This window comes from Myzus persicae, unplaced genomic scaffold (genome assembly GCF_001856785.1).
Source record: "Myzus persicae strain clone G006 unplaced genomic scaffold, MPER_G0061.0, whole genome shotgun sequence".
In the NCBI taxonomy this organism is placed as follows: Eukaryota; Metazoa; Arthropoda; class Insecta; order Hemiptera; family Aphididae; genus Myzus; species Myzus persicae.
Window position 1 is genome coordinate 250,162 of NW_019104033.1, and position 27,699 is coordinate 277,860.

Below are 27,699 nucleotides of genomic sequence, written 5' to 3' on the forward strand. Positions count from 1 at the left end.
TTTATTATTTTACATTTTTATTGTACTATTATTTATTATTGTTAACCACTCAACAATTATTATTATTTATTATTATTGCATTTTTATTGATGTGCTGATGCCAAGCAGACATGTGCCAAAATATACCAGGAAGTGTTCGGGGGTGAAATTATCCTTTAGTTAAAAATAAACTATAGGCCTGTTTTTTTTTTTTAATTAGATAGTAAATTATTTGTATTATTGAGAGAATCATTCAGCGTATTATACGAGTCACAGGCAATCCTCATTATTTTCATATTATCCTCGGTTGTTTTTTTACAATCATTTTCATAACACTAATAATATGTAAGCACATATACTTTGTAATCTTTATATTTTCGAAGCGTAACGTCTAATAATTTTACAATTACTAGTTTTTAGTTTTGATATTTCAATGGCTTATTCAGGAATTTAGATTTATGTTTGTATTTCTTGTTATTATTTGTTGATGACAGAATATAGTATTCAGGTGGGTTGAATAATGTATATTTATGAAGCGGATATTACAATTGACGTTTTAATTACTCGCTATTACCAGGCCGAGTTTACAATTGACATTTTCGTTGTCTCTAATTGCAGGCCAAAGTGTACAACAAAAAAGTTAATCGAGTTTATATTTGTCCAGAAAAAATACGCTCCCAACCGTTTGTGCGCAGCAATCATGTAGCTATTATCAAAAAATCACAAACAATATTATTTTACTTATCGAACAAAAATAAATGACGTTATAATTAAGAAAAACATTATTTGAAAATATGAATCTTACATAATATACAAAATATAAAGATCGTTAAAATATACAAATTACAATATATTTATGAATCTGAATCATGAATAGCTATAATTATTAATATTTATGTAGGTACTCAAATATTTTTCATTGAAAAAAGTAAAACCCAATTATTATTATAAAGTCGGTTTTACATAATCTTGAAAAATGATTTGTTTTTATATCAAATTATTATACGTGTTGACACTACTTGATATATTTCGTATGAATCTGTCACTTTATAGTAACTGAATGACAATTATTATTTGTTTGAATCCATCGTGAAAGCATAATATTTCAATAATAGTAATTATATTTCACAAAACTTGCTATGAAATATGAATTATTTGTTATTTAAATATTTTAGGTTGAGTTTAATTACAAGAAGCTATGGCCAAAAGTGCTGACATTTGTTTTGTAATCACAAAGTCAGTTATCCTAAATTATAATATTCCTAAACTTCAGGTATAGGCAGAACAGCTAGAGACATAACTTCTATACATTTTAGCATCAGTCTCGGCATCCGAGGCCATTGGACCTGGCCATTCACATTTCAACCAACGTCTCGACCCCTCGGGATTGATCAATCAATCAATGCTTCATTTATTCGCTTGATGAAAATGAGTTAATTTGGGTGTTTGATTAATTTTAGTTCATTAGCCTTTTATACATTTGTGATTTATGTGAGACGATTGTCCTTCGAATTATTGTTAAAACACTTTTCATTTCTACAAACCGTGATTACCATAGGACACTATATTTTACTATGTACTGTATTTCGACATTCAAATATAATCAAAGCGTTATTTACAATCTACAATATACAGTAAAACCTCCTTATAATGCGCCCACTATAAGACCTATAACGGAATAAATAAAACGCTATTTTCCCTAAAACCGACAATAGCATCAGTTTCATATTACCTATATGCCATATATTGTAGTCTCAATAACCAGAAACTCCTAGTATGTTACTTAAAAATCTGTTGGTACCAAGAGATTCCATTATAAATAAGTTTTACTATAAACTAATATTAATATTAATATCTATACTTAAATTAACTTTGCCTAAATTACATTACTAAATAACTATTTAGGAATTTTATTGAGGTTTGAGCCATATTATGATACCTAAAAGTTTAAAATTTAAAATATGAAATTATTTCAAAAAATTACAAAATTGTTTTTATCAATTAAAATATCAAGTCGCGCGGTACATGGTCATATTGCGTGAATAAAATCCAAGTATAACGAACTCTCATTAGACGAAATTGCCTGTTTAACGAAATATTTTTGGGAAGCAAACCTGCAAATTACAAAATTTTGCTTTGCTAACAAAATGTATTTAATTATATTTAACAAAATGCTCCATATTTTTTTTGTTGCCGACGAGACTTTATAATATTACCAACGTATCACGGCGTATGTAATATTGTATTTCTCTAACATAGTGTGCATTATACGGCGACAGATAAATAATACTGAATGTGGGCGAACATGAAAGGATTTCGATGTTCAATTTGACAAACCACTTAGGTAGTTAAACCGAGTAAAATTTAATGTATATTTAAATAAAATATATTTCAAGTTAATTTGTGTTTCCTTTTTGATTATTATCATACGAGACATTATATAATATTAATTTTCCCAGTCGAAAATTGACATTAATAGGAGCCGTGGGGGAGTAGTTAAAATTCCTAATACCGTCTGGAAAATCCTAAAATTGTTGTCTTATTTTTCATACATATAATAATTATAGTGGTATTTACGTCGAACGGCATATTTTAATGGTAAAAATGAAATAAGCTATTTGAATGTTGCTCTGTTGTCATAATTGAATGATAAAATTGTTTTTCCAATATGGCAAATACTAAAATGAAATATTTTATCAACAATTCACAGTTATTGAATTCAAAGAAATCACTGGTGTTACGAATTTTCTATTACATTATTATAAATAAATAAATAACATTATTACACATTTACCAATTACCAACGAATGTTTTACGACAACTCAAATATCCAGAAGCTTTTAATTTCAAGGACAAATAATAATATCACAGTAAGTGTGCATTGTATATTAATCCATATACCAACTAAACCACCACTAAGTATAAACAGTTTACAGTTCACATTACCATTTGCTCGCTCGTTCGGTGGCCTTTGCAGAAATAACTGTTACAATATTTAAGCTGTTACTACTAATTTTATTTAAATTATAATACGTAACTACCTATATAGTTTATCAATGCCCTTATATAGCTAAACATATTTTACATTATCCTTTAATCGATAGTTAATTCTTTCTGATCCGGTAGGTACCTACTTACATATACCATAATAATGTTTTAAACGTTTTCTTCTCCATAGCAAATATCACGCGAATAAATTTTGTTTTTTTTTGTTTTTCAATTTTTTACTATTGAAATAGTATTGAAATTCAAAATGTTCACAGATCATAAGCTGCAGCCAAATATTATATTATAATAATATTTATCAACAAATCTATATAAATTGAAATTATCAAGTATAGAATAATCCAACTGTTAATAATACTAACTACATAAATACTACTGTTGAATGGCATATATTTTTGTTATACTTATAATAATATTTTAGAATATTCGACATCACTCCACCGGCACGAAGAATGTATAGGAATGTGTAGAATGTATTTCACTCGTTCCATTCATAAAACTAAACATATATAATATATATGGACCCATTGTATGTTAATGTCGAATGGTGTTATTTGAGTGGGTATCGGTTGTGCGAAATCCATTTTAATTTTAAAATATTCTTAATAATTGGGTTATCCAAAAATATATTAATAACTTATAACGAATGACGTATTATAAATGCAAAAGTATTTCACGAAATATTGAAGTGGTATACATAAATTGATGATGCTCGTCAAATACTCAAATATGACAAACATTAAACGCTCTTGGAAACATATTATTTTTATCCACATTTTAAATCCTTATTCAATATGTCACTTGGATCGAAATAATACATACTAAACACTAATTTAATGCAGTAAAAATATAACTATGAGACTATTTTTATAAATTGTCATCTATCTTCATACCTATAACATTATTTTCTTCAAATAACTTAAAAATATTATTTTTTTTTGATACTGAATATTTCATATCTAATTAAAATAATGTAAACACAATTTTACAATTCAAATTATTTATACTTTATTTATTTTTAATTGACATTTAGGTACGGCACATAGAAACAAATATTCATTAAGAAAAAAATCAAAATTGTCAATCAACGTCTATCCAGGAGTTACCTTATACAAATATACAGTTTTGTCGTAACAAAGATTTATTTAGACTTACGACAGTATCTATAAATTGACAGAAAATGTTTGGTAACTTCTGGACGGGTTATAATTAACAGATAGTATACACTAATAAACGTAATATAACATTTTCATTAAAATCCAATTGGAACAATTAAAATTGCTGTTTAATAAAGCCAATAATACATTCATAAAATGACTTTCAATGTCGATTATTTAATTATAATTTATTGTACATTTTGATCCTATTAAACGTTTATTTAAAAAAAAAAAACACTTTCAATAAAAAAATATCCTTGTAATTTGGATTACAATCAATAAAATTAACTTAAACTAAAAATAAAATTACCTGAGCTTTTGTGGCATTAAAGTTTATAGTACAATTTAACTGTCAATTGATTTTTTTTTTTTTTTGTTCAATATGGACCCAATCGCATAGCTGCATGTTCAAATATAAACAATATTGAAATGTTATATTTATGCTGTGCTGTTTTATTTGTTTTCTAGTTTGTAGTTTTTTTTAGTCTTTAAAAGTGTTTTGCTATTATTTTCAATATTATTCATCTTTTGTTTTCCTTCTTACAACTTTTATTTTTCTTCCAAATTCTTGTTGGTCATAAATTGGGGCATTTGGGTAATTCTTTCTACTTGGGCTTTTAATTACAACGGATGGATTTAATTGACTTTGTTTCACTACTTGATCAAAACTGCTTCTGATAGTTGCAGTTTGTGATTCACTTTGTTCGCAATATGAACATTTATATGGTACCTGATAAGCCGAGGGGAAAACAGGTTCTAATTTAGATGATAGCACATCTTTTGATGCTGCACTTCCTGCTCCACACGATGGATAAAATACTACAGGCACAAATCCAATAACAGCACCCTCCGGGAGATTATTCAAGTCAAATGTTGGTTGTTGTTGTTGTATTTGATTAGTAGAATTACTACTTGTTGGTGGAACAAAATAGCATGGACAAGATCCTGGATTTGGCACAATTGGCAAAGGATAAGGAATTATATTGACTGGCGTCGAAGAATCCGGTGAAAGAGTACTGAATTGGTCTTCGTAAGATATGGTACTGGTTGATTCCACAGAATTAATATTTTCAGGTGTCGATGATGTTTTAGCTGGTACACTATACAACAGAGTGCTGGTCTCTGGTTTGTTTGATGATAAGACTACCTGATTCGATTCTTGACCAAACTGATATGGTAATTTGGGTGCCTTTGTAGGACTGTTCACGTATTGTGGAGTAAGTGAGCTGGAATATCCAGATGATCCCGACGATGGTCCTATTAATTCATTTTTACTTAAAACTACGGCTTTTTGGCCATCATTGGATTCAGGTTCATTTGGCACATTAATGCGTACATCTATCAAACTAGGTGTTTTTGGATATTCTACAGTTGTTTGGCTAGATTTACTCTTGTAACCAGATGTTGAAGTAGAGACGGGTGTAGTTATTTGAGGTGTTTTACCTTTGTTTTCTGTTGCTGGGTATGTAAATTGTGGTTCAGGATAACCATACAAATTTCCGTTGAAAGGATATTGATCGCCAGCTGGGTATGAATTAAAATCTGGTTGACCAGGGTATACTTGATTTTGACCCGGGTAAAGTTCAAAATAACCAGGGTACCCAGATGGTGAACTAGGTGGTGGGTAATTAGGAAGTGGTGCATTTGGAGGAGGGGGTACTGGATAACCTGAACTCAAATACCCTGGATATTCATTTGGCTGCTGTGCTCCATAGTCAGGAACATTTGGTCTTTGAGGATAGCTGGTAGGGTAGACATAATTCTGACCCGGGTATGTTGGTTGAGGATTAGGCTTATTTGGATAACCATTGGATGGTAAACCTTAAAAAAAATGATGATTAACTACAAGTTAAAAAATGTATTGAGTTATTTAAATACTAACCTGATACACTTCCACTGCCTGGAGTTATGGGAGATGGGCTGGGTTTTGGTGAAGTGGGATAAGAACCTGGGAATCCTGGGGTTCCTGGAGTTCCTGGAGTGCCTGGTTGACCGGGAAGGCCTGGTTGACCTTAAACAATAACACGATTATGTTACACATAAAAAGTAATTACGCGTATTACATAACTAAATCATTAATAAAAGTTATTAATCATCAAATATTTGAAATATGTATTTTTCAACCACTATACAGTTGTTGATACATAACATTGAAAACAACCATGTTTACGCTATCATCCACATGACAATTTAAAATTTTTAATTTATTAGTTTACTCAAAATTAGTAGTCTAAAATCTATAATATTTATTTATTTATTAGTAGCCTATATAACTAAAATCTATGTAAAAACTCTAGATATAATATATTTTACCTGTAGAACCAGGATATCCTGATGGATTAGGTTTTCCATAGTCAACCGAAGCTTGAGGATTTTGACCAAACGATTGAGCTGGAATACCTGGGAGGCCAGGGGTTCCTGGTTGTCCTAAAATATTTACAAAGTAAAATACTAAAATTAAAAATTAGTTAGAGTAAATTTAAGGATAATATTTGATACCTATATTATAAAGTAAAAATGAATAGATTAACAACTCCTAAAGCAAATATTTGAAACCTTAAAAATTTACTCCAGAAAAAATATATATCAACTAGCGAATATAGCAGTAAATTGTCATAGATAACTACTTTAAATTTAAAGTTTAAACTGTTTAGGTCAAAATTCAAGTTTAAATGTACCTGGTGTACCAGGAGAACCTGGATATCCAGCAGGTGGTGTAGGTTTTTGGTAGGACGGTCCCGCGGGGATTCCTGGTGTACCTGGTGTACCTGGAGTACCAGGAGTACCTGGTTTTCCTGGTTGGCCTGAGGTATAAATCACAGTTACGATCAAATACAAGATTTAAATACAATTTGAATGTTTGAAAATGTTTAAACAGTCATTTAGATTTATAGGCATAATGAAGTAATTTTTTTTAAATTGTATTTACCTGAGCTTCCGGGATAACCAGAATACGATGGTTGTGAAGGATATGTTGGTTTAACTGGGTATGTTGGTGGACTTGGTTTTTGATAAGATGGCTGGCTTGGTATTCCTGGGGTTCCTGGTTGACCTACAATCATATTTCACAAATTATTTTATAAAAAAATATATTAAATAGGTAATTGTTAAATTTTTATTTGTTAAAAAATAATTTTAAGTTCTTAAGACATTGAAAATGTCATATATGAATAATATAATGTATGTATTATGTACTTAAATTATAAATGTTTAGTAAATGATGATGTCACAAAGACACTTTCTAACTAGTAACTTATTTTAAAATACATTGAAGTATTATCTACTATTGGTAATTTCGTGTATAGATTTTATAAGTAATATTTTCATATAAAAGTATATATTTTAAAATAATATAGTTGAGCATGTTATTTTATTGAGCATAAAATTCAAACCACTTATTAAAGAAAAATTCAAATATTTTACATTTATCTCGTTATAATAATATATTTATACAGACATTTAGTGATAAAGGTAAAAAAACAGTAGTTATGTCAAAATATTTGTAGTATGACTGTGACTGTATACCATTTTAAAGATAAATAAGAGATATTATTATTAGTTGAATGAGTTAAATAAACGTGCAACTTCAAAATAAACTAAAAATTATTATTATTTCACCAACTATATTTTTGATGAGTTATTAATTTGAACATTAAAAAACTTTTTCCTAATAATTGTCTTTTTTGACGAATAGCAACTTTTGGCTAACTGTACTGTGTAGAATATACTTCTAGAAAGTATATTTTTATGTTAGAAACAATTTTGCTTTTAAATTGAATAACGTTAATTTCATTATTTTTTTTTTTTAATTTTGAGTCGTATATTATATATTATTAACCTGGTAATCCTGGGGTGCCCGGTTGACCTACAACATAAACAAATGTGAAAGATATATTATTATAATTATTCACATTGCTTGTATGTTGATTATTATATAATTTTAAATATTATACCTGGACTTCCTGGATATGAGGAACTTGGATAACCCTGTGAGCTTGGTTTGACAGATTGATAATTAGGTGTTTGATTTAATGCAGAGCCTGGATAAGCTGAGCCTGGTGTTCCAGGTGTACCTGGTTGACCTTTATTAAAAAAAAAATTTTATTCTTACAATTATTATTCAACCAATAGATTTTAGTAAAGGTATTTATCTGAAACGATAATTAATGTTATTCATATATTGTATTGTACTATCAATTAAAAATGAGTAAGTACCTGGCAATCCTGGTGTTCCGGGTAATCCTAAAACAATTATATTATATTGTATTTGAACAAAACAAAGAACATTCTTATATTTTATGTATTTTTTGTAATAATTTTTATTGTTTACCTTGACTTCCAGGATAAGAAGATCCTGGATATAAAGATGGATTTCCATATTGGTTAAGGGGAGTTGGTTTTTGATATGAGGGCTGGTATCCAGACCCAGGTAGACCTGGTGTTCCAGGTTGACCTGCGAAAATAAAAATAATATTTATATAAAAAAAAGTTTTAACGTAATAGATATGTTATTTAATGTAATTGTTGAACTATTATTTTTATGTTTCACCCTTGAGACAATGATAGGTTTATCAAGTTATTAAAATATAAATAAATATTATGTCAATCAAATTATTTTTCATACTAGGTATTTATTTATTTATTGTATTATTATTATATTATTCATTAAATATTTTCCAAAAATAAAATATAGTGTAATGATATTTTCATAAACATTTAATGTAGGTAGTAACTTCAAGTTTTCATAAATTCAATTACACAATTAAATACAACAACAATTGTTTTGGATGGTACTTACTTAATTAACCTTTATAGGTATTTAATATACATATATAATATATATATGTATAGTTACATACATACAGATTAAATGACTGTTTTTATAGTTTCAATATTAGGATTTATAAAATATATCTTTGTTCATTCTTATACTCATTTTCTTGTGATAATAAGATGTTTTTTCTTTAAATAAAATTACCTGGAAGTCCTGGAGATCCGGGGTATCCTGATTGACCTGAAAAATATTATTAAATATGTAAATAAATAAATCATTATACCATAATTTTGTGTTGATGAGTACACATAGAAATTTCTGATTTGCCTTAAATCATCTATTTTATTATATAGGTATCATGTTAATATTGTGTTTCATATTTTTTTCTAAATCGTGAGTAAAATAACCTATAAACAAATCTGAAAATAAATACATAAACCATAATGTCTGATACTTATTTATGTTGATGAAATGTAAGACCGTTGTACTTAGTTGGTAATATTTTGTAATAATTTGCTTCAAACATTTAAATTATTTTCTGCTTGTAATATTTTTAATTTAAACATTCATTTGCATGTTATTCTTAAATGATTTATAAAATTTAATTAAAAAATGAATTTTTATTATATTGTCTAGTATTAGAATTAGATAAAAATATAATAAATATAAATATATAGTTATGATATGATTGCAAATAAGTATATTATACATCTTTATTTATACTCATGAATGTAGTGTAGTACATTGTATCATATTAAATGTATTAAATATAATATATAGATTATAGGTATTGTACTATGTATTATTATTTGTTACTGCATTACCTGGTCCTACGGGATATGCAGATGGTGGTGTGGGTTTCGGGTATGAAATTGTGCCTGGTAATCCTGAAGCACCTGGTAAACCTGGAGTGCCTGGTTGGCCTAAACATATTATTTCTTATTAGAATATATATATAAATAAAATATTATGATATTTTTATAAAAATAAAAAAATTATTCGATTAATACTCAATATAAATAAATAATACAATATAATTAAAAATATTAATGTACCTGGACTTCCGGGGTACCCTACATTTGGTTTTTGATAAGTTGGTTGTGGTTTTTCATATGATGGTATACTTGGTATAACTGATGCTCCTGGTTTACCTATATAGTTTTTATTAAAAAGGTTAATATTAAAAATCTTTAAGCATTTTAATCCAAGTAAAAATGTTATTTAACTAATATGTTAAGTTTATTTCAAATAAACATATTATACCTGGTAATCCTGGAGTTCCTGGCTGACCTGGTTGACCTAGTAAAAAAAATGAAACCAGATTATATTAATTGAGTTAATATATTATTATTTAATTATTTTTATATACACAATAAAGTTGTGTAGTCTATAAGTATTGTATTTTATATGAAAGCAATACTAACATTTTGCAAAAAATTAAATAAATATTTCTCTATACCTGGGGTACCTGGATAAACTGATCCTGGGTATGGAGATTGTGGGACATAAGATCCTGGTTTTCCTTAAATCAAATAATTGAAAATGATACATTTGTAATTTATTTTAAAGTTAAATTTACTTTTAAATTAGATTATTAATTAAAAACGTATATCATGTGTTATTCTGTATTCATTAATATTTATACATAATAAAATAACAGCCCGCAGAATAAACAATTTAATCTAATTAACCAATTACTACTTGTATTTTGATAAAGAATGATATTTATTAATACATAAAATATTATTTAGCTTACTGGTCATTTAATGGAACATTACTTGTACAATATACTAACGGAACACATACCTACTTTAATAAACTCTAAAAAACCTTCTAATAATAATTCAATTCTCGAGTGATACAGTTTATAAATCTACAACACAATCGAATTTTTTTAATACTTAATGGACAGCTTAGAAATTATGTTTCTGGTAAGAACTATATCAGCATGACGTACGTCACTATAGTATTTTACACTACAGGTCTACCTTTATATAGCATGTATATTATTTCAAATATCGTGTTTAATTTACCTGGTAGACCAGGAGAACCTGGCGAACCTGGAGAACCTGGTGAACCTGGAGCTACAGGGTATGATGGTTTCGGGTATAGTGAAGAACCTGGTAATCCCGGAGTTCCTGGTTGGCCTACAAAATTAAAAACCAAAACATAAAACACATATAAAAACATGTTCGTACTCTAAATTAAATCACGACATATGTTATTATAAGGAAACAAATTAATTAATGAATTAACATTTATATTTTAGTGTCTTATATTATACATTTATTCACGTTATAATTATGTTATATTATACACTAATGAAATTAAGTTATTAGTACCTGGTGATCCTGGGTATCCTGGAGTGCCTGGTGATCCCGGGGCTCCTGGTACAAATTAAGAATTATATTTTTAAAATTACATTTTATGAGTGTTTATAAAGCCTATCAAAGTACCTGGTCCGCTAGGATATAATGTTCCTGGGTATGGTGTTGGTTTTTGGTAGGAACCGGGCAGGCCTGGTGTTCCTAAATAAATAAATAATTTATTGTTTTATTTAATATTTTTGAAATGAAATATAAAACATAATATTTGGATATTTATAGTTTTTAATACTTAATCATTTTTTAATTTTATATTAGTTTTTAAAAATATTTAATTTATACCTGGTAATCCTGGTGATCCTGGTAACCCTGGTGATCCTAGATTAAATTTGAAAAATATTTGGTGTTAACTAAATATTTTTTCATGTTATTGAAACAAATTATAGTGATCTCAGTCAAATTACCTGGACCACTTGGGTATGAAGTTGGTCTGTTAAATGAAATTGATCCCGGTGAACCTGGCAAACCTGGAGCTCCTATGTAAAAATTAATCTTATGTTATATTTACAATAATTTAATGTCTTTTTCTAAATAATAGATTGTGAATAAAAACAACAATTAAATATTTTTTTTGTGAACTCATAAGTGGTCGAAAATTGTGAGGTTATTCGCAGTGGTTTTTTTTTATTTACAATATGTAAGTGGTAAAATTAATATAATAGTTATTGCATTAGTAAGTAATAAAATACCAACCTGGAATTCCTGGAGTTCCTGGTAAACCTGATGAGCCTAAATAAAATTTAAAATGCATATATTTAATCAGTTGCCTTACAATATTTAAAATAATGAACATATCATTATAAAATCAACAATTTGTATATTACTGAAACATATACGTATGAGTATGTATTTATTTAAAAAAATTCTAACATGAAGTTAAAATTATTTATTTTAGATTAATGATTTTCTTATAAGGGTATTAGGTATTAGGTATTACCTGGTGCACTAGGATAAGATGAAGTGGGGTAAGGTGATGGTTGTTGATATGATGGAAAGCCTGGAGATCCTGGTTTACCTATAAAAAATAAGTAAATAATATAATTAATTTAGCGTTTATTGATGCTGAAGTAATTTCTTTAAATCACAAGATTAATTTCTAAATATATTGTACATAAGTTTAGTCGTATATTAACCTGGTAAGCCTGGAGTTCCGGGTAAGCCTGGGGAGCCTGGAGAGCCTGGAGAACCTGAGAAATGGTTTAAAAAACATTTTTAACTTACTAATATTATTTGTTTTATAAATCAAAAACATTATTACTTCGTAATTAATTCATTGAATAGTATGAAATTTACTAATCATAAACAGATATTAAAATTTAATATAATTAAATTATATTGTTGACAGTACATAAAAATTTTAAGTTGTCAGAATTACATTTTGAAAAATATCTAGTCCATAAGATTTGTAAATTAGATACTTTTTAATGGTTTTAAAATCAAATATTATATTGATCATAATAACCTGAGCTACCAGGATAAGTGGATGACGGATAAACTGTTGGTTTTTGATAAGATGGTAGGCTGGGTAGTCCTGGGCTACCTGGAGCACCTGGAATACCTGGAGATCCTGGAGATCCTAATAACAAAACAATTGAATAGATATTAAAAATAAAATTTTAAATTTTGTGGACAGTAAGTTTATTATTAAATTACCTGGTTTTGGGTAAGATGATAATCCTGAACCTGGTTTACCTAAAAAAAAATTAAATTTAGAAATATTTAACCATTTGAATAGTTTTTTACACATTTTATGTTAATTTAAACATAACTTATAACCTACATTGTTTATGTATATAATTCACACTACAAATTTACTTTCTCAATATGTTAACGATCATGTGTGAACCATACTGTATGTATATATGTATTATGTTATGTGTAGGATATTAATTTATTGATAAGCTACGATGCAACTATAGTTACTTTCATGAAACTAAACAGCTAACTTTTAACATTAATTTCAGTTTTTTACCTAATCTTTTAACGGTAGTTTTAACTATTTTGTGATCTAAAAACACAATAATTAAAATTACTGTTTACAGACACAGTAAGGAACTGAATTTATATTCATAGTCAGACAATGTCATACCCACACTTTTCATGAAAGTGATACCTATTTTCTTTTTTAACCAACAGAAATAATTTCAACTCTGAACTAAACTTTCAAAAATATTACCAGGTAAGCCAGGAGTTCCTGGTAATCCTGGGGATCCGGGTTTCCCTGGTGAACCTGGAGTTCCTGATGATACTGGATAACCACCTGGATAGCCTGGAGATCCTGGTGCACCCGGATAGCCAAGAGAACCTGGAGAGCCTGGTGAGCCTGGGTATCCAAGTGATCCTGGGAACCCTGGAGATCCCGGTGAGCCTGGAGATCCTGGTGAACCCGGAGATCCTTGTGTGCCAGGGTACCCATGAGATCCTGGAGATCCTGGCGAACCTCCTAAATGATGATGAGATCCCGGTGAGCCTGGTGAGCCCGGTGAGCCTGGTGAGCCTGGCAAGCCTGGTGAGCCTGGCGATCCTGGATAGCCATGTGATCCGGGTGATGTTGTGGAACTACCTGGGTATCCGAGGGATCCATGTGACCCTGGAGATCCTGGGGATCCTGGAGACCCTGGAGACCCTGGTGAACCTGCCGATCCTTGTGAGCCTGGGTAACCAAATGATCCTGGGAAACCAAGTGATCCTGGTGAACCTGGTGATCCAGGTGATCCTGGAGATCCTGGTGAGCCCGGTGATCCTTGTGAACCTGGGTAACCAAATGTTGGTGGAGATACTGATCCTGGGTAGCCAAGTGATCCTGGTGAACCTGGTGATCCTGGTGAGCCTGGAGCTCCTGGTGAGCCTGGAGATCCTTGTGAACCTGGGTAACCAAATGATCCAGGAGATCCTGATCCTGGGTAGCCAAGTGATCCTGGTGACCCTGGGGATCCTGGTAATCCTGGGGAGCCTGGGGATCCTGGTGAGCCTGGATATCCTGGCTTATTGAATGAACCTGAGGAACCTGGATAACCACCAGACCCTGGGGATCCTGGTGATCCTGGGGAGCCTGGAGATCCTGGTGAACCTGGTGATCCTGATCCTGGATAGCCCAATGATCCGGGGGACCCTGGTGATCCCGGTGAACCTGGAGTTCCTGGTGATCCTGGCGATCCTGGTAAACCTGGCGATCCTGGTCCTGGGTAGCCAGGTGCCCCTGGGGAGCCTGGGGATCCTGGTGATCCTGGAGATCCTGACCCTGGGTAGCCAAGTGTTCCTGGGGAGCCAGGCGATCCTGGGGATCCCGGTGATCCTGGGGAGCCCGGAGATCCTGGTGAGCCTGGATATCCTGGCTTTCCGAATGAACCTGGAGATCCTGGAGATCCACCAGATCCTGGATAACCACCAGATCCTGGATAACCACCAGATCCTGGAGACCCTGGAGACCCTGGTGATCCTGGGGAGCCCGGAGACCCTGGTGATCCTGGGGAACCTGGATATCCCGGCTTACCGAATGATCCTGGGGATCCTGGAGATCCACCAAATCCTGGAGATCCACCAGAACCTGGATAACCACCAGATCCTGGGGAGCCTGGAGAACCAGACGGTCCTGGTGATCCTGGGGACATTATCAAATTACAATTATTAATTATTGGAATATTATAATAATATATTTATTATATTGTATATAAATTGTTGTAACAATAATTCATACCGGGTGCTCCAGCTGGTCCTGGTTGACCAACTCCGACAAAACTAGGGTATCCCGATGAACCAGATCCGCCTAATTGGCCAGTACCTTGAATTGGACGTCCTCCTCCACATCCTTTTGGGAAATAAAGATCACCCCATGCTGTTACCACTCCATGGTGTCCATGATGTTCGTGTTCCGAACCTCCCTCAGAACTTTCATTAGTTTGATTTTCATCAGAGGGGTCATGTTTATGATGGAATATTTCTACAGATTCACCAGGTGTGACAACTCTATATCCCCAACCATCAGATATATAATGAGTTGCTTGTAATTTTCCTTCTGGATCTACATATCCGTAACAACCATATGTGAATCCATCTGGACCTTTATTCTCGTGGTGGAATTGACCATTTGGGCCTACTTCGTAGCCGAATATATAGGCCACTATCAAATGAAAAAATTGATGTAGTTTTATATTATAATAATTTATGGCTCAAAAATACATACTGGTATCGAAATTTTGCTCATGATATTGAGTTTTATTGCTGTCTTCAATGTTAAGCACCACTTCCAAATCATTTGGGTTAGTTTGCTGAGAAAAGGCAAACTGAATCCCCAAAATTGCGAACAGTATTAAATACATCTAAAAACAAAATGAACATTTTATCATATATATTATTAAAGATATCTTAAAGTTTAAATAAAACTTAGCATAATACTATATCGGATTGGAAGTTATTTTCAAATTACGAAATTATCAACAAGATCAATGTCTCTTTACTATTGAATTCAATTTTTAATTCAATTTCACAACATAGATTTACTATGCACCAATAATGTATAAAATCACAACGTCAATGTTAAAATGACACGCGAGAACTCTTCAAAGTTTGAAGATAACGATTATGATGTATTACATTTGTTAGAAATAAAATTTGTTTACCTATATGATAGTTTAAAATTTAAATGACCAACTCATTGAATATGTTTAAACTTTAAAGAACTATAATGTATCATATAGTTTTTGATAATTGAATAGTTTTTATGTTTAATATGTTACTACTTATATTCTACATTACACGTAGGCTGGAACATATAATATAATATATTCGTCATGTATTAGGTAGGTACAACAAAATTACCTGATAAATCAAATTTTTTTTTCTAATCAATATTTAAAAATTGTTTTTGTATAATATAATTTATAGACGTTTGCGTTTTAAATACAACATAAGATCTTGTATTTTTTTTTTTTTTATGTTGATACTTTAATTAGAATCAATTTTTAATTTTACATTTTCAAGTCTTTTTGTTACATACCAAGTATCTACAATTATATAATATATGTTTGTTTAGACTATCTAAGATACAATAAGTGATATAGATTACTTCATAGCAAGTGTACCTAACTACTCAGTATAGGAAAGGAAAAATGATTGCCTAAAGTTTTAAATACATTTAAATTCTAATTATTGCATGACATAATGCATGCAGTAAGGCTCAATTGTAAGTAGTACTTGAGCTATTTTTGAATATTACATGCTCAATATAATTGTAGACTCTAGATTATCTACTTATATCTATCAAAATATATTGCAATGTCTCTACATTAATATAAATTAAACATTAATTTTGAATTATTCTTTATATCATTTAACTAGAAGATTTAACTTAATTTTGTATATTAAATTTTTTAAACTAAAAAGTTGCATGCGAAATAAAAAATACTCTCAAAAAATTAATACAAATTATGACTACATCTTGCTATTTAAAATCGAAATGTACTGCCATCTCAAAGTTAAACAACACATTATATCAATATTTAATACTGATCAAAACGATCTGATGTTTGAAACTGTATTCAGTTAAGACTATTTTTTTATTTTCTACAAAGAGGTCAAAGACACTAATTAGATTTATGCTTTCAATTCTATATAGTTTTACTCGCTTACATATATTTATAAACAAATTTGTTGTCTACCTAAAATTTATAATACTTTTTAAAAATGTAAGGCTTTTTAATAAAATAATATGTATATATATATATTCTCCTGAGTATGCAGCTACGTGTACCAACTAGGATACATAATATTTTGATTTTAACTCGGCGCATATACCTAAGAAATATAGTTATTCCTTGCAATTTTGCCAATGAATGTTAAACTGTTATTTTTGTCGCGATTCCAACTAAGTGTAACCGTAGTTGTTCTTCGGCACAAGAAAGAATTATAAAAATTATAATCGTGTTGGCATTTTTGTCCTACATTTTTTCACTGTGAGAACCTACTGGTCGAATTCATAACACGAGCTAGAGCACTCGTAATCACCACTTAGAAATTCAACTCAGACTAGTGCATTCGCATGGTGAATTACCTACCTATATTATATTGAACCGTCGTATAGGTGCGCTCAGTGTGCTGTTACGTATAAACCATATGCATATTAAAAAATAATATTGTCCGGACAACGTCAGGGCTTAAGTATTTGTCCAAAACCTAATAAAACGGAAATATATTTATCTGGTTGAATTCAATAAAAATGTTTTTTTATCATATTATGTTTTTCACTCAAATATAAACACTGTATCATAATGTATAACTCATAAATTGTTCAACATACCTATTGTAAGTATAAAGGTACGTTATAATATAATATATACATATTTTTTTAATAATTTAAATTAAAAATTAATTATGAGTGCATAGATTTAGGTTGTGGTGTGACATTATTTAGAACTGTTTACGGAAAGTAAACTTGTTTTGAAATCAAAATATTAAAATATCAAAAATAACCAAAGTACGACTCTAGATACTACTCTGACCTTTCAATTTAATAATAGCTTAATTTACTGTAATAATAAAAATAACTGATTAAAATGGATTCTTCTGAACGTGCAATTTTCAGTGTCATATGTTTTAGTACCTAAGAAGGAAGCAACACCCACTGCAGGTAGTACAACGTCGTCCTCTTTACACGTAATACTCGAAAAACCAAATAAAATCATCACAATAAAATTAGTGTAGTGGGTACTTATAAATTATCTATATATATAAGAATCTAACTTGATTTTGGAGACGAAGGAAACCGGTTTTGAACCCTCATTATGATAATAATAATTAACTAATTACCAATTATTTTCATATATTCACCGATAACGATGTCTGTTTCTTTTTTTTTAATTTTTTTTTTATTTTATAATCATTGTATTATTTGTGTAACCAAAAAATAGTCTTATGATTTTAAATTAAATTATAAAAAAATAATTTCTTCCGGAGGAAGGTCGGGCAACTAGTAAATTATAATACTATTTAATACTATAGTAGACACACATATTAGTCGTGTTTTATTAAAAAAATGTTTTTCAATCATAACAAATAATCTACAGCATTATCTAATAGAAAATGTGTATTTATATCGCGTAATATTTTATCAATTCTTTTTGAGAGAATTCATAATGTTAGTTAATAATAATATATAAAGCTTTACATTGACATTGTTTTAACTGAAAAATAAAATAATAAGTTTGCTTATGACTTAAACCAAAATTAATTAACTTTCAATCAGTACATAAGCTCAATAGAAAAAATTATTTTCTATTTTGGCAGTAATATACAATTTCCGATTAATGTTATGCTATTTATTAAAGAGTTAGTAACTCTTTAGCTCAAATATTTTAGTGCAATTTTTTTAAATGAATGTATGCTGACTAATAGACTCTTATTTACTATGTCATATAATATTTTATATAGTTTGTTTATTAAAGTAAAAAAAAAAAATACTCAAGTACCTATATTTGGCATATTTTTACTATATTACGTACAGTTACCGCATACTTTACAAATAATCAACGTACAGTATGCAAATAGTACTTAGTGCATTTTATTTTTATTTTTATTTTCCTTTTCCTTTAAATTACTGAAATTATTTTGTATACAAATATAAATTAAAATATCATAGAGTTATAAGTAGTACAAAACGGTTTCAAATATACAATTTGTATTGGAAAATGTAGTACAATAATGACAATTAAGATTTATGACCAATGATAGCCGATTGGACCATATATATATATAATTCTCGTATTATTGTATAACAAAGGTACATCCATGTACGACATATTTTTTTCTCAAGATTTTTTTGCTAAAAACTCAATATAATATAAAGTACATAGGTATAACAATTAAAAAACAAAAAACAACTACTAAGATCTTTTAAGATCTTTAAAGAAAGAAACAATCTACCTAATACGTATATATACTTGCTGTCCTTGAACTGCCAATTATTATACTATACTAGTAACATTCAATGTAATAGGCGTATATTTTTTGGTAGGCCTCAAGACCAATTTTGGAGAAATTTCCTTTTCCTAATCTCACCTTTATTTTAATGTAACACTGAGGTCGACAAGTTTCGTATTCATTCTGTAGACTTAAACCGAATCAGTTCATCGCATGTATTAAGTGCCCAAGATGGGTAAATGTAAGCCAAATGTAGGTACATGAGTTTTCCATCAATAATGGGCAGCAACTAATAGCTTAGAAATATAAAATATATTTAAATATTATAGATACTACATTAAAAGAAGAATAATTAATTGTGTAACAAATATTTTAAAATTTGAATAATCGTTGATACCTCCTGAATTAAAATTAAAGTATAATATATTAAAAACACTGAATAATATTAAAGTAAAAGAGGTAGCCTTTAATTTGTTTATTTAATTTTCAAATTTAAAAAAAAACAAATACAAATCCCTAACAACGAAATGTTTTAGTGATTTATACGGTACTTTGTAAAAAAATGTAAGCATATTGTTTGACCAGTATGGTTTTTTGCTTAATTTAATTTTTAATTTTAACCAGCGGTTATTAGAGAGGATATCATGATAATATCTAAATTTTATTTACAATAATATTAAAAATATAGAGTTGAATAAATATACCTACGAATTATAATTTTTTTGCGTGTGCCACAAGGACACATAAACAAAATAAATTAACCAATATCGTCGTTTTTAATATTAGACGTAATTTTTAGTTGCCAAAAGTAATTAGATAAACAACGATATTTTTTGTATACGAATGAAAAAATATTAATAATAATCATAATACTTTAATAACAACATAAGGGAATTCTACCCGATTCCTATGATGAGCATAAGTGTTCCTCATAATTTTATAAGAACAATGAAAATTTAATAATTATCATGTATTGTAAATTTGTAACATTAAAAAAATAAAAATAAAATACATTACATGAAAGAAAAATAAATGTCTATCCTTATAAATCAATGATTAATTACATGATATTAGGTCTTAGAGGAAAACTATTCTGTTCGTTTTATATGTTTAATAGATCTGAATAATGATATTTATTTGTTTATTTAACGTCAATCGGCAATTCAAAGATATACAGTAATAAGTTAAACACAGAAAAAATTACAATAATTATAGTGTATAAGTGATCACGCAGACAAAACAAAGGTAGAACACAGTAGTCCATAGTGTAATTTAACTAGTTGGCACAATTATAAATATTACATTTCTACAAAACGAGTTAATATGACTTATATCTCGTAGACGCATTTGGGCGATTATTCAAAGCACATTCACAGTGAAATTTGTAAATATTTTCCGAGACTATTTTTTGGTTTAAAAGTGTACGCTTTGTGGTTGGGTTGGACACTTCGATCCGAAACCATTATTTACACTTATTGTGTCAATTGAATGATTTAGGTATAATTTAGGTGAGTATACAACAAATCCTTGGAAAAACTAACACACATACAATAATTCAATTTCAATGTCAATAAAAACTTGATTGCCTTAGATAATTAATATAAAATAAAGCACAGTATTATTCATATGATAATATTATTATGATCACGAGATGACATCATTTTTTACATGTTGAATGTCATACACTATAATACGAGTATGTAATGTATGGTAAACGGTAGTAAGAAAAAATCATTATTACTTTATATCTTATATCCTCGAGGCGCGGGGAACACGAATCGTTTTTCAATCGTAAAGATGAGCCAGCCAGCACAATACTATAATAATACTATAATATTAATATCAAGGTACTCCGGTACGAACAAAACGCCATGAAGTATAGGGTAGGATGAGTAGTCTAAGCAAAACAGTATAGTGGTCTTGGAATATCAGTCACTGTCTACCAGCTCTACAAAATAAATCGACCGCCATATATTATATTATGCAATAATAACACCGGACCCGTGGGAATCGCCAATTCTAAAACACTTGGGCAAAAGATGCGGTCGTTGTGGTGGGATTCGTGGTGTGTACCCTCACCTAGTTATATCCTCGAATCCTCTAACGCGTGCCGTCCGAGACACACATTTTTTCAGGGTTGAAAATCCAAATCGACCGGATTACATGAGTGTTATAAGTTTGTTGTGTCCGGTCGGACGTTGAAACTTGTTCGTATCCGACGTACGTGTCAAACGCGCACGTGACTGTTGTTCACCGACAGATAAGTAACGGAAAACGTACATGAAAACTTGTGCGAGTGCTGCACGGTGTTTAGAGTCATAATAGCTTACAAATGTGCGTACCTATGATAAAACAATGGCGTGATATTATTATATTATGTGGTTATTGTCGGTTGGTAGAGGTGCATTTTTCGAATGTTACTGATGCTGGGAAAAATATGATCAAAATGTGTTGAACTTTTACTTTACACGGGTAGACTTAAAAAAACTGGGCAGTACTACTATTCAAGTTAGGTAAATATAGTTCCTAGTCGTGATAATACTGTAATTTAAATATTGAGATTGTAGATGTGCTCGGTGTATTATAATAATTATAATATTAAACAAAACAGATCGGATATTACTGGAAAATTATGGGGCTATGCGTTTGAGTAATTTTACAAACTCAGTACCTAACTAGAATCAACAATTTCGAAACAATTTTACATGCCCAACGATAAGCGTACCGTTATTGTTTTAATGAAATGCCTACTCAGTAAATTTGATGCAAAATGTGCATTATAATTTATACCGAGCGCTGTAAACCCTTGGATAAAATAGATTATTCATCCCAACGTTCAGTATGAGACAACGTTTTTTTTTTTTAAATGTTATCAAAATATTATAAATTCATATTATCTTATCAACGAACACTAATTTTCGTTAGCTTAAAATATTGAAACACTTATATATTGTAGCGCAATAACAAATAAGCTGCAGTGGAGTTAAGACCACGGTTAAATCAGTGCACCCGCGCAAAGATATCCCCAATACTACATGTCTACATTATACCGGAACTGGTACAATACGGATTTATGTGATATCATTATACTCGCATCGGACGCATGCCAGTGGGTGATACGTACACTCATTGTTTACAGAACCATGTGTTTGACCAACAGCAACCATTGTTTAGCAACACTCCATTGTATCTGGTATAATAATATTTTACTCATTTATTACACCACGTTCGATCACGTAGTATTGCCTACCATAAGCTACAATTAAATGTATAGGTAGTGATAATCACAGCACTAGAGGCACCTCTATAATATATTATGTTAAATAATAATAATTATAATCACGAAGATTAGTGTGTCAGCAGCTGTTGCTGCAGTCTTCGCGTGATTACGATGATAATGTCATGTATTTTAACCTAGGCGCTATACCGCGGTATAACAGCTGGTAGGTACAGTGCAGGTATACGCAGTCCACAAAGGCCGACCGACCGATATACAATTAGGTACTGCATTCAGTGTTCAACATAAATACATAATAATATAATATAATAACTATAATAATAATAATACGCAAATTTATAAGTACGCTACAGGTACTCGTAGGTATTAAATGGTACTTATATTATATAATAATACACGGTGCGGTGTTGTAACGCCATATTCTATGAAACGCAAGAAGAAGAAGAAAACTAACCGCGCATTTCTCAGCCGTTCGGTCCTCCGATTGGATTGCCTCCGTTTATTATGATTATTTATTATTACAATCGACACGATCGCATTAATATATTATTATCATTAAAATTATACGCGTTTTAACTACGGCGGCGTGTGTAAATGGTACACAGGCGCCGTCACTTTTAAGGTGAAGGCCGTCCGGTATCATCGTCGCCGCCGCCGCCGCCGCCGCCGCATCATCTACCGCGAGTCTGTGTATACCTGGTTACGTGAGCGTCCTTATCCATCAGTCCTTTACATATACTACTATTATTACTATCGTTACATTATTAATAAATAATATTATTGTTATTATAATATAATATATATATATAGGTATATTATACCGCCCCTGGCGTCGGAGACTGGTCCGACCAGACATTATTAATATTACTATATTATTGTTGCGTTACGCGGTAACAAACTGCCGTCGCGGGTGATCTACCGTCTCCCGGTCCACGCGATTCCGATAATATTATCATTATTATTATAAATCATAATAATATGCCGTACGTGTGCTCACGAGTGTGTGTGTGTGTGTGTGTGTGTGTGTGTGTGCGTGTGCCGTCGGAATTCCACGCATTCACTTTTGCGCACATGTGTATGACCTAAACGGTTGAAAGTTCAACGCGACCGCCCAAAACCTTCTCGCGTACGTTTAATACAATATATTATTATTATATTACTATTATATAGGTATATAAAAATATTATATTATACTGTACCTACGAACACCGGCATACGGGTTCGGGTGACCGCGCGTGGGTAAGCACTTTCGACGACGACACCGACGACGGCGACGGCGATGTTGAATAATAATAATAATAATAACGTTCGCGTTCGCTCGTATATTATTATTATTATTATATTTATATTTTTTTTTTCTAGGTCTACTTGGCCCGGAGCATGCGTTTTATTTCTGGGAGTATCCGCGCCCTCAAGACCGATGTAAATAATAATTCGTACACACACGCGCTCGAAGGTCGGCGGCCGCCGCGGCGATGAGCGCACACGTCCGTGTGTGCATCTTATTGTCTGATAATATTATAATATTATGTGTATGAGTGAAAGTTTCGTTATACGACATTCCTGTTGCGCGCGCCGCCGCCGCGGACGGTTAATACCTACATCTCGAACGGAGAGAAAAAAAAATGTAATAATAATAATAAATGGAATAACAATCGAATCCCGGGCAAACAACGAGCTTCGTACAGAGTGCAGGAAAGACAGTGCCCACGCGCGGAAAGCGGTCCATAAACCGGCAAAATACCGCAGAACATTCAACAAGGATTACAAGTGCCTACACGAGGCAGTAAACAACACAGAATACAATATTATACGTCGTATTATTGCTAATATTATTATTATTATTATTATTGGAAACCCATTGATGTGCCCGCTCGGTCGGTAATATATGGTAATATATCGCGAGTTCTGGTAAATAAAAAAAAAATGTTTTCGCAAGTGTATTTCAACAGCGTACTGAAAGTGTTTTTACGCCACGCATACTTCGGTGTTTTTTCATTCCGGCGAATAAAAAAGCATCTTCGATCCTCTCGTAGTCGAACAAACACGCCACATCACGGAAAACGCGTCTTAAACGACTGTGCAAATGACATTCGCATAAGGCCCACACGCGTTTGTTGAAACATAATTCATACAATCGTGGTATAATAACTGCTGCGTTCAGTTTCAGCAAACACCGCGTGCTCCGTACACATTTAACTATAATGTATTTTAATGTACATTATTATTATCCGTGATATTATGTAAAATCTAAAGTACAGTTATCGTTTCGAATTATTATTATTATCGCTTAACGGCTGTATTTAACCGTAATATATAATAAAATTATATATTTCGGCGTTCCGTAGGTGTAAAACGCGTGTACCTACCCAAACAGAAAGTGTGGGTGCGGTGACTATTATAATAATAATGTATCGCTTTCAGGTCTTTGCGGTCGAAATGATTCTGAACATAATCATAACAATAATACTGAAGTCTATGTACCCATACAATACGCACCGTTCGTTTTAATGAGACAAATATTGTTAAATATTGAAGTAAAATGATTGATGTCTACAAAAATAGCAAACATCAATAAATTACTTTCACTGGCCCCAGGGTAGGTTTGAAGCTTTATGTCAAGTTCGACCTACGGTATTTACGTGCGCATTGCTTCCCGGCGGTATACCGAAAAGACACCATTCCCCGGAACACAGTACTGTATACATATTATAATGCTTATATATATATTTGTGCGTGTGTGTGTGTGTGTGTGTGTGTGTGTGTGTGTGTGTGTAGTGCATACCCATACGGATTACATAATATTTGCCCACACATGTGAAATAATACATACAACAATGGACGAAGGCGCGAACTCCGACAATGGATCTGCAGACGTGCTGGAGATATAATACGACACAACTACACACAAGCAACATCCAGTATTTTTTTTATTTTACTTTTTTGTTTTTGTTTTCATTCCATCTCAATGATAATAATTAATCGCTGTCGTGATCTACGTGAAATGTAGGCACACAGTATCGTAGACACCTATACGTAGTTTGACACATTTTTAATGTCATTTCGCATATTATACTCCGGAAACGAATGCGAATTATTTAAAATATAATATATTATTAGCTATTATAATAATATATACGTGCAGTAAAAGTACTACAAGGCTGCAATGTGCCCTGTGATTCTCGAATTTTTCTCGAACTATTCCTTCACGACTTTGTCAAGCTTATACGTGTGCAAACATTAATATACATAGTATTTTATAAATAACTTTTTCACCGATCCATCCATAAAACTTTTGAATACATTATTTGTTTCAAACACACGTACACTTTTCAACAGCTAAATAGTCTTCTATAAAATATATAAACGGGTAAGCTTAAAAAGTTTAAAAACTATAGTTTAAGGATTGCAATTTTTTTATTAAAAATATTTTATAATACTTTGCAATAATATTTTAACACGTTTTTTGTTTTCTCATATGGACATAATGTCATAATATATTGTTTAAGGTAAATTAAAAAAATAGTATTATATAAAGTTTCTTCCATCTTCGAAGTATCAAACCTTACAAAATATTATAGCTAGTCTAAACGTTTTAAAAATTCAACAGTTATACCTAACAATTTATACATATGATTTATTTTAATTTATAATATTAGTATTCGATTTAGAGCTCTTAAAATATGTGAATGTTATAACAACAATAATTTGTTATTTTATTCCAACACATTTTACAAAATTGTCAAGAGGATTATTCCGCCATTCTTAATAACTATAGATTTAAATGATAAAATGTTAGTTCTCCAAGCTAGACGGACACAATCAAAACTGTTTGGAAAATTAATATTGCTCAATTATACATATTATAAAGTTCGTTAAACTATTTATTTATTTTAACTAATTAGTTTGATGATAAACTGTTTCGACACTACAATAGATTTAATCAGGTGTATAAACACAGTGTTTTTGTTTTTTTTAATTTGTAAGAGCAAACTAAGTACTAACAAGGTACTCGAATTTTTAAAATGTTCATACCATTTACCTTTAATAATACCATGTAATAAAATATATAAATGTATGCTTCCAATTTGTTTTGCAGTCTTACAACTTATAAATATGGCGTATTGGAGTCTCCTTTTAAATTAAAATACATGACGAAAAATCATCATCAAATAAAACTGTATTCCTTGTGCAAAAATAACTATTTAGGACTATGTGTTTAATCGTAATTGATTTACAATTTAAAGTCGTAACTTCTTCAAAAAAATCGTCGAAGCCACTTGCTGTAAAATATAGAAGATTTTGAGAGTACCTCATCATTAAGTAGGTCACTGTAATCAATGTGTTAAATTTGAATATAATGATAATATTGAAAAATCATTGTGCATATGAAAAACGATTCTGAGTAAAGCCTGTGCCTGACACACGATCTCACGGTTTTCCGCTGTATTCCAAAGGATATTTTTATAAAGATGAGTACGTGGAATTTTAACTTTTGACTCCATCCTATCCCCCATTGAACTAACTAGATTCAATTTTCTACCAGAAACTACACTCAAAGTTGAAGATTAAAACATATATATACTACTCCTAAAGTTTAAAGTTGATTCCAGACAAAAAAATAAAATAAAATAAAAAAAACATACTTTTTTAAAACCAATACATTCGTCGCACCGTTCTGAATCTAAATTATTTCATTTTTAAAACAACGATTTTTTTTTTCTATAATTTATATAGTTAAGTTCTACTATTCAAATTAATTAGTTGAAGATTAAATATGGTGTATAAAATATACACGACAAAAAAAAAATGAATTCAAATTAAATTAATATTTCTACTAATTGTACTTTAAAATAATGAATACATCCTATAAAAAAATAATAGTCGTATAAAAGAGTGTGTTTTTTTAAGTATCATTTTTTATTCATGTAGAAACTAATGTTAATAAAATGTATCAAATTAACTTGAATATAAGTACTAAGTTTTCAGTATATTATTTGATACATATTCAAGGTATTGAAAAAACCAGTCAAAATCCAAATTACGTCATTTCTCGGATGAAGGGAGGCTGAAATATCTGTCACGAATTCGCACTCTCACGGACTGTCATAACCATAACAACAATAATAAATGGCTGTTAATTACGAGATGCGAATATTGTATAACCGATAAGTTTGACCTGTATCACGTGTCACCTGTGTATATTTCTTGAAGTCAATAATATTAATAATAGATAAGTCAGTCAAA

General features: G+C 30.5%; 1 protein-coding gene across 5 annotated transcripts in view; it reads right to left on the reverse strand.

Moving 5' to 3' along the window:
- Positions 1-3,975: 3,975 nt before the first annotated feature.
- Positions 3,976-27,699, reverse strand: part of LOC111037846 (collagen alpha-1(III) chain-like) — a 33,737-nt gene continuing 10,013 nt past the window's right edge. Inside the window, exons 2-29 of one of the 5 annotated variants that reach the window (XM_022320643.1) lie at positions 15,484-15,619; positions 14,998-15,420; positions 14,828-14,901; positions 13,477-14,755; positions 12,954-12,992; positions 12,763-12,876; positions 12,434-12,487; positions 12,238-12,315; positions 11,994-12,029; positions 11,705-11,776; positions 11,583-11,618; positions 11,373-11,444; positions 11,259-11,303; positions 10,950-11,063; positions 10,376-10,438; positions 10,180-10,215; positions 9,972-10,067; positions 9,741-9,839; positions 9,121-9,156; positions 8,473-8,595; positions 8,358-8,384; positions 8,096-8,224; positions 7,981-8,007; positions 7,072-7,194; positions 6,821-6,946; positions 6,456-6,569; positions 6,025-6,153; positions 3,976-5,963 (exon numbers count right to left, since the gene is read on the reverse strand). In XM_022320643.1, coding sequence (XP_022176335.1) covers positions 4,660-5,963; positions 6,025-6,153; positions 6,456-6,569; positions 6,821-6,946; positions 7,072-7,194; positions 7,981-8,007; positions 8,096-8,224; positions 8,358-8,384; positions 8,473-8,595; positions 9,121-9,156; positions 9,741-9,839; positions 9,972-10,067; positions 10,180-10,215; positions 10,376-10,438; positions 10,950-11,063; positions 11,259-11,303; positions 11,373-11,444; positions 11,583-11,618; positions 11,705-11,776; positions 11,994-12,029; positions 12,238-12,315; positions 12,434-12,487; positions 12,763-12,876; positions 12,954-12,992; positions 13,477-14,755; positions 14,828-14,901; positions 14,998-15,420; positions 15,484-15,619 — 5,004 coding nt within the window. In that variant the 3' untranslated portion in view covers positions 3,976-4,659. Of the gene's footprint in view, positions 5,964-6,024; positions 6,154-6,455; positions 6,570-6,820; positions 6,947-7,071; positions 7,195-7,980; positions 8,008-8,095; positions 8,225-8,357; positions 8,385-8,472; positions 8,596-9,120; positions 9,157-9,740; positions 9,840-9,971; positions 10,068-10,179; positions 10,216-10,375; positions 10,439-10,949; positions 11,064-11,258; positions 11,304-11,372; positions 11,445-11,582; positions 11,619-11,704; positions 11,777-11,993; positions 12,030-12,237; positions 12,316-12,433; positions 12,488-12,762; positions 12,877-12,953; positions 12,993-13,476; positions 14,902-14,997; positions 15,421-15,483; positions 15,620-27,699 lie in introns of all 5 variants that reach the window. The other 4 variants (XM_022320644.1, XM_022320641.1, XM_022320645.1 and 1 more) reach the window with 4 other exon arrangements.